This window comes from Haliaeetus albicilla, chromosome 16 (assembly GCF_947461875.1).
Source record: "Haliaeetus albicilla chromosome 16, bHalAlb1.1, whole genome shotgun sequence".
Classification (NCBI taxonomy): Eukaryota; Metazoa; Chordata; class Aves; order Accipitriformes; family Accipitridae; genus Haliaeetus; species Haliaeetus albicilla.
The window spans coordinates 5305159-5313351 of NC_091498.1; the positions used below are offsets into that span (position 1 = coordinate 5305159).

General features: G+C 58.0%; 1 protein-coding gene across 1 annotated transcript; it reads right to left on the minus strand.

Annotated features, from left to right (window-relative positions):
* Positions 1–3573: 3573 nt before the first annotated feature.
* On the minus strand, positions 3574–5238 carry ID3 (inhibitor of DNA binding 3). Its single transcript, XM_069803293.1, has 3 exons — positions 4674–5238; positions 4387–4458; positions 3574–4099 (listed from the first exon to the last, which is right to left on the minus strand). The coding sequence occupies exons 1-2, from the start codon at positions 4992–4994 to the stop codon at positions 4402–4404; spliced, it is 378 nt and encodes a 125-aa protein (XP_069659394.1). The 5' UTR covers positions 4995–5238; the 3' UTR covers positions 3574–4099; positions 4387–4401.
* Positions 5239–8193: the final 2955 nt, after the last annotated feature.

Here is an 8193-nt window from a genome sequence, read left to right on the forward strand (position 1 = left end):
GCTGGCGTGGGAACCGGAGCAGAGCGAGGCATGAGCAGGGTGTCAAGGGTGCTGGGAACGCCCTATGCTGGGCAGGATGGGGCCAACGGGTTGTGTGGGGCTGGTTTGGGTGCCATCCCCAGCAGAGCCCAAAATACACCGGCAGCCCTGACTCATCCCCACCCACGGAGCCAGGCCAGGGGCTGGGAGGAGCTGGAAGGGCCACAGGGTCCCCCCCTGGGCAAAGTGGCTTCCCGAGCTGGAAGGAAACCCACGGCGCCTGGGGTGGGGGGCCAAGGTGCTGGGGGGGGGGGGCTGCGCGTTTGGATTTGGGGTGCTGTGCATGTGCACACGTGTGGATGCGTGTCCCTGTTGGCTGGATCAGGGTGTGCACGCGTGTGTGTGTGTGTGCATGTGTGCATGCATGCATGTGCATGCATGTGCATGCGTGTGCTCTTGTCGAGTGGGTGCATGTGTGTTGCACCCCTGTTGCAGCCCATGGGCAATAGTGCATATATACGTGCGCATACATGTGTCTAGGAGGAGCACACGTGCAGCCGGTGCCTTGCTGTGGGCGTGTGTGCACGCGTGTCTGCCAGAGCGTGCGTGCGTACACACGTGTGTGCCCTCACCGGGGTATGTATGTCCGCATGTGTGCGTACGCGTGTGTGTCTAAGTGCATGCCCACGCAAACGCGTGTGTGTGCATAAGCACACGCGTGCGTGTGCAAGCGTGCACAGGCGCGCGTGTAAGCGCCTGCAAGCGCGCGAGCGCACGCAGCCACCCGTGCATACCCACGTGCGCCGAGGCGCACGTGTGCACCCACGCTAAGTCCCCGCGCGCACCCGCAGCCTCCGAGCGCGCACCCGCGCGCCCGATCCCACGCGTGAGCGCGCCCAAGCGTGCGCGCCCGCCCAAGGCCACGCGTGTGAGCGTTGCATCCGTCCCAGCGAGGCGGCGGCCGGCTGGCGGGGAGCCGGAGAAGGGGGGTGGGGGGGGGCCCAGGCCTTGGCCGGGGCAGGCAGCGGGAGGAGGAGGAGGGAAGTGCGGCTCAGACAGTACGGCGCCAGCAAACACCTGCAAACAGCTCCGGGCACACAATGGCAAATACAGGTGGGGAACCGCGGCCTCCGTCGGCGCAGCCGATTGCATCAGACTCCCGCTCTTGCCAAGAGGCGAGCGAGCCGGCCTGGCCGGCCACCGGCACAGCGGCTGGGGGACGTTTGGCCTTCACCCCTCCCAGCCCCCCTTGGGGTTATTTTTTGGCTTGCCTCATCTTTTTTGCGCCCGTGTAATGTAGTTGGGAAGATAAAAGCCAAGCCTGGTTTGTTCGGCTGGGGGCCGGGGGGGGGGCATTTCTTGCCCCGCAAGGTAAATCCCAGCCCTGGCAGGGCAACAGCATCTATTTTTAGTTGTGTTTTTTCCCTTTTTCTTTCTTTTTTTTTTTTTTAAACCAGGGTTTCCAAGGAAAGCATCGGTATCATGCCACAGCCCAGGCTGGGGGTCCGGGCAAGGCTTCTCCATCCCGTCCCCCTCCAGCTATTCCCGGGGCCTGGGAATGGCAGGGCGGCTGTTCCAGGAAAGGCGCCGGGATCCATCCACCACGGGAGAGGAGTCGACGGCCCTGGGAGGCTTCCCGGGATGCAGTGCCAAAGCCTCGTCCTGCCAAACCCCGCAGCCCCTGGGGAGCCACAGCCCCCAGCCTTGGCCGAGGGAATCCCTTGCCCTGACCCCCCCCCGGCAAGGGGACAAGGACAGGGGCCACCTCCGCTCCCCTGGGCCAGGAGTCCCCCTCTTCCTCCCCGGTGCTGTTTCCATCCAAAAAGCCCCAGCAGGACTGGTTTCTCCCACCCCACCAGTGCCTGTCCCCACTTCTCCCAGTAAGCCCCAAACTGGGCTCATTAACTGCTCCCACAGGTCCAGGATCTCCACCGCCATCACCCCAGCTGGGGTACCCATTGCAAGCTGGGGTGCTCACACCATGGGGAGCCCCCTTTTGCAACTACTGAGACCCCGGCTCATTCCTGGGGTGCTTTTCCCACCCACCCCAATTAAATCCCTTTGGCACATCAGCACTGGCACTAGCTGGAGGACCACGACACTGGGGTGAGCGTGGGGATGCTCGCCCCTAAACCACCCCTTGGCTTTTCCTCCCAAGCCCAAACCCAGTGGAGATGGCAAAAGCCTATTTTTAGCCATTAGCATAACACCAGCTCGGTTCCCAGAAGCGGTGGTTTCCAGCTGAACACCCTCACCTGCCTCCAGCCGCACTGGGACAGCCCCCTGTCACCCCATCCGTGGGTGCCAGAGGGTAACCTGCCCTTGGGACAACATGCTGGGAAGAGGGAGGGATGTTCCCAGGGGTTTGTGATTCCGTTGGACCAGCTGTTGCTTTTTGGATGGCCCATGTGCTGCTTTTCCCCGTGGAAATGCCCACAGACAAGGGGTGCTTGGTGGGTGCCAGTTGCACCCTGAGCTCACATTGGCCGTCACAGGGATAGGGGCCAAAGCCGGTGCACGTGGAGAAAGTTTTACACCACCCTGTGCCCCAAGACCCCTCCTGCCTTTTTCCTCCTCTCATCTTGCAGCCCCTGACCCAGCCCACCTGGAGGCTGCAACACCCCAGGGACACCCCGATACCACGGGGCAAGCACCCACACTATGCCTGGCTGACCCCACAGCAGCAAAGCCAAAGCCCAGCACAGGGGATGGAGGAGACGGTGCTACAGGTGGGAGGATTTTAACCCTGGGGGAAAGCAGCCAGGCCTGACCCTGATTGCAGGCAGGCCAGCACCTTCCCCAGGGAGCAGGATCCGGCCCAGCTGTGCTGCAGCCGGCCGGCGGGTCGCATCTGCTCCGGGGCCAAAGGGAAACCACAGCATTAATCCGAGGGGAGGGAAAGGCATTTCTGCTCCCAACACCCCTTCCCCAGGGTGCTGCCCCCCCCTTCCTGCCCCCTCCCCCCCACCTCATCCCCCGGGGGGGGTTCCAGGCCAGGCAGGGGTGTGCAGTGTGGATGCCACCTGGGGAATTGCAAGACTCAGAACAACCCTAATTAGAGCCAGGGCAGCTGCAGCCCAGAAACTCCCCTTCCCTTGGGGGGAATATCCTGGGGGAACAGCATCACCCTTTCCAGCCCAAGAGAAGCTCAAATCCGGCCCCAGGGCACCAGGCAGCTCTTTTTTTTTTTTTGCAAGGCAGAGAGTAGAAACCCCTGGAAAAAGCATCTTTTCCCCCCCTCCCAGGGCTCCAGCTACACCTCCAGATGGTCCCCGGGGCTCAGCAGCTTCTTCACTCCTTCCATATCAGATAAGCAGAGCAGCACCCAAAATAGCTGGCAGACACCTCGGCCGGGAGACAGCAGCCTAGGGTTAATTCCTCCCATACCTGAGCTGACATTTCAAAGCTATTAAACAATTAATGAGATTCCTACCGTAACCCTAGAAGTTACAATCGACGAGAGGGTTCGGGGGCTCCCACCCCCAGGATGCTGCTCTCCCACCCATGGGCGCACCCCAGCTCCCTTCCACCCCAGGGATGGAGAAAAACATTCAAAACGACCAGTTGGGTTTTTTTTTTATTATGTAAAAACGGTAACTTTTATAAAAAGTTTATAAAGCAAGTACAAGGCATGTTCGCAGAAATTCACCTTCCTGCACAAAAGGTACAAAACGTTAATACTCTAGTATAGAGCTCCACAATACACGAGGCCACAGCCCCAGAGAGTTTGGTTCATACTCGAGGATGTCCCCCCCCCTCCCCAAAACCCCCTAAATTCCCCCCCCCACTCCCCCCCCCCCCCCACGAAACACCTTTAAAAAAAGGACTCGCTGCTATAATCCAAAAATATACAGACAACCGCCTCTTCATCAGTCTATCATTAAAAGTTATTATCTCCTTGAAGTTCGGGTCCAAAGTCCTGTTAAAGCCGGGATGCTGGCGGTGGAGGGATGGAGGAAGGGGGGGGGGTCGGGACCAGCCGCTCCCCGCCTGCGGTGCCCGGGCCCGGGGGGAGGCGATGCCGGGGCCGGTAGGTCGCAGACAGCCCGGCGCCACGGAGGAAGCTGCTATTTACCTCCGGCTGATAACGAACCAGGAACCGACACTCGCTGCCTGTTTGCTAATTGGCACCGGGAGGAGAGAGAAGAAAAGGGAGACGGGGGGGGGGGGGGGGGAGGAGGGAGGAGAAAGGGGGGAGGGAGGAAAAAAAAAATTAAAAAAAAAAGAAAAAATATAGAATTAGTGTTGGGGTGATCTGGGGTTTGGGGAAGGGGATTTGGGGGCGCCCGAAGCGGGGGGAGAGCGTTGTATTGGGGCTGGTGTTGGTCCCCTGGGGATGTTGGTGCTGGGTGAGTGCCGGGGGGGGGTTTAGGGGGTGGGATGGGGGTTTTGGGGGGGGACACTCACCTGATGGAGGAGCCGTTAGTGACACAAACTTCTCTCGTCTTTGGAGCAGAGTTCAGAGGCGAGCTCGGCCGCCTGCGGAGAGCGGGGACAGGGCTCAGGGCCACCCCGGCGGCTGGGGGTCCCCAACCCTCCCCCTTCCCCACCGCACCACGACCCCCCCTCACCCCCCAACGCACCCGGGGCCGGGCATCACCCCCAGCCTTACATGTCCCCTCCGTGTCTTCGTCCGGTCCCCCCCTCCCCAAACCCAACATATCCCCCTCGCCCCAGCCTAAAGCAGCCCTTACCTTAAGGGAGAGCAGGGTGGCCTCGGAGGAGGGGTCGCGTCCCTTGGCCCCCTCCTCCAGCACGATCTGGAGGTCGAAGATGTAGTCGATGACATGCTGGAGGATCTCCACCTGGCTCACCTTGCTGCCTTGCGGGATGCCCGGCACCAGTTCCCGCAACTTGGAATAGCAATCGTTCATATCGTAGAGTAAGTTCATGGGTTCCTCCAAAGCCGGGCTCTTGTTGTTGCTCCCCCGGGCGATGGCCAGACTCTGCTCCGAGAGGCAGCAAACGGCCTCGTAGCAACTCCGGACGGATCGTACCGGGCTGATGGCTTTCATCGTGGGGTTAGAGCTCGCCTGGGGACGCAGGATGGGAAAGGGGAGGGGAAGGGGAGGAGGGGAGGGGGGGAGAGGGAAGAAAGAATGCCCGGTGGTGGTGCCGGTGGGTGCCGCGACGGCTGGGGCTCTGCTGGGATGTCCGAGCACCGGGACCACCAAAGCTTGGACCCCCCCGAGCCCTGGCTCTATCACCCCCCCCCGGAACCTCGAACCCTCGGACCTCGCTGGCGCACTGGGGAGGGGGCAGCCCCGCGCCGCCCCTTATATAGGCAGCGGGCGGGGCCACGCCCCCTGTATGCAAACGAAGCGGGAGCACCACCCCTTATATGTAAATGAAGCCGTAAACCCCACCCTTGCATCTCAATGAAGCGAGAGGCACCGCCCCCCCTACCCCTACCCCCCCTACAAAAAATGACCCTTGGTGGCCGGGGTGGCCTTAATGGGGGGGGGACGACGGGGACAACACGACAACGCAGGTTCCCCACCCCATAACCGACGCCCAAACCCACCCCCTTGGCGGCGGGGGGGGGGGGGGGGCGTGACTTCCCCCCCCAAACCCCTTGGACACCCCAACCTGCCCACCCCCCTAATGAATCCCCCTTATTTTTAATGGGGTTTGGGTTTTTTTTTTTCGGTTTTTTTTTCTGCCCCCCCCCTCCAAGTTTTTACCGGGCGATCTCGTAAGGAAATTAGTGCCGCCCTGTTCCTCAATCCGCTTCTCATCTGACCTCCAGACTTTCTGGCGTCAGGAATTATCTTGTGACCAGCAGAAAAAAATTAATTGCGGTAAAACTGAGGTTACGATGGAGAAACCAGATTTAGGTCAGCGACTGCGAGAGGCCTGGAGGTTTTTGGGGGTTGGCTGGGGTTTTTTTATTATTATTTTTATTTTTCGGAGAGGGGGGAGAGGAGATTTATAGGCAAGGGGGGTATTTCAGTAGAAGTGATGGGGGGGGATGAAGGCAAACAGCCCCCCACCCCAAACCATCGCTGCCTCAAAAAAACCCAAAGTCGGAGCAATTTGGGGTGGTCGGTGCCCACGGGTGTCACCGCAGCGGGTGGCGGTGGCACATGCAGGGGTCCCTGGGTGGGGGGGGGGGACAGTCCCATGACACCCAGATTGTGAATCCCTGTTAAAATCAAGGGGCAATGCCCCCCCCCCCCCCAGTCTCCTTTTGAGGGAATTTCCATAGGTTTTGGTTACGGGGGTGGGAGTGCAGGAAAGGGACGTTACAGCCCAGAGGGTGGGGGGCACCCTGGGACCCGGGGGTCCCAGCTAATGGGGGGTGCGGGGGGGGGGGGGCAGAGGCACCTGGACCAAATTACGCCTGCCCAAAGCAGCAATTTATTCCAGATCTGCCCAAATCCCAGTTCGGTGGCGCTGGGGTTTGTTTCCCTCCTTTGCAAACTCCCCCCCCGGGGGTCTGGGGGCCGCAGGCCGGGGGGCAGCCGCTCTCCCCGCTTCTTCTCCAGCCCGGGGGCTCCTCGATGGCCCCCAATCTCCTCCGCCACCCCGCCAAACCCATCCAGCCATTTTTGGGGTTGGATTATTTTTTTGCTTTTTTTTTTTTTCTCCCCCACCCTCCTCCCGAATTTCCTGGGAAATCGCCTCCGTGTGGATGGTGGCAGCTTGGGAAAAGCCAGAATTACCCTTATTGACCTGCTCCGGGGCAAGCGGCAGCAACCAGGCCCCCCCTCTTAAAAAAATGAGAAAAAAAATTAATTTTTTTAAAGCATTTTAAAAATAATAAAAAAAAAACCCTGGAAGGTAAAAACCTTCAAGGGAAAAAGTTGCAAGGGAAAAAGTTGCAAGGGAAAAAACTGCAAGGGAAAAAGTTGGAAGGTAAAAAATTGCAAGATAAAAAATTACAAAACAAAAAATTACAAAATAAATTTAGAAATAAAAAAATGCAAACCAGAAAATTACAAAAGAAGAAATTACAAAATAAAAACATGCAAAGTAAAAAAACACAACATAAAAAAAATCACGAAATAAAAGACACAAAGTAAAAAAAATTACAAAGTAAACACCATTTACAAAACAAAACAAATTCACAAAATAAAAAAATTCACGAAATAAAAGAAATCACGAAATAAAAGAAATCACGAAATAAAAGAAATCACGAAATAAAAAAGAAATCACAAAATAAAAAAGAAATCACAAAATTAAAAAGAAATCACAAAATAAAAAAATCACAAAATAAAAAAAATCACAAAATAAAAAAAAATCACAAAATAAAAAAAAAAATCACAAAACAAAAAAAATCACAAAATAAAAAAAAAGTTTACAAAACATTTAAAAACTCCTTTCAAACCACCCAAACGCTTTTTTCCCCAGTTACGCCCCCCCCTCCCCAAAACACCCCCCACCCCCCATCCCCTCTTCTTCCCATGCCCGTCTGCACCCCCCCACCCCCCCTCCCATTTCCCAAGAGGCTGAAGCCGGGGGGGGGGGGGGGGGGGGCTGAAAGGCCGCTTTGGGCGAGGTGGGGGGGGGGAGCTTTTGTTTGCAGGGGGGTTTTGTTGGCGGCGGTTCCCACAGGCCCTGCCTGGGCGGCGGGACCCGCTGCCTTTGCCCAGCTGTGGCCCGGGCCCTCCAGCTGTGTTGATCTAACTCCCGGCCCCAGACAGCCTGGCGCCAGCCCTGCGCACGTCATGCATTCACACAGGGATGCGTGGCCAAGGCAACCTTCCCCCCCCTCCCATCACCCCCCCCTTACCACCACACACCGCCACGGCCACGCCGAGCGTGGCTTTGAAAAATTAATTTATTTTTTTTTTAGGAAAGGGGGGGGCTGTTACAAAAGTGGGGTACCCCGAGCCTGCGAGGGAGAGCGTCGCCCCAGCTTTGGGGCACCTCTTGGGGGGTTCAAATTGGAGGGGGGGGGTAAGGGGGGTGTTTTACGCTTTTTGGGGTGCCGTCCGGCTGTCGGGGCTGGGTTTGGGGGGGCTGGGTTTGGGGGGGGAAGCGGATTTTTTTGGCACGGAGGAGGGAAAAGGGGGGAGGAAGGGAACGCGAATGCTCCGGAGCGCGATGATTTCATGGTGAAAAGGGCCCACACTGGGTGTTTTATTAAAAGAAAAAAATAAAAGGAGGAGGAGGAGCAGGAGCTGGGATTTACCCTTCTCAGCGAACCCCCCCAAAACAACGCAAAGCCTCCCCATGTCCCCCGGGGGGGGGGGTCACCGTGTCGTCCCC

Coding starts and splice junctions, on each gene's coding strand:
- ID3 (XM_069803293.1), bottom strand. CDS start 4,994: ATGAAAGCCATCAGCCCGGTACGATCCGTCCGGAGTTGCTACGAGGCC. Junction 4,459..4,673: donor CCACCCTGCTCTCCCTTAAG/GTAAGGGCTGCT, acceptor CGCTCTCCGCAG/GCGGCCGAGCTCGCCTCTGA.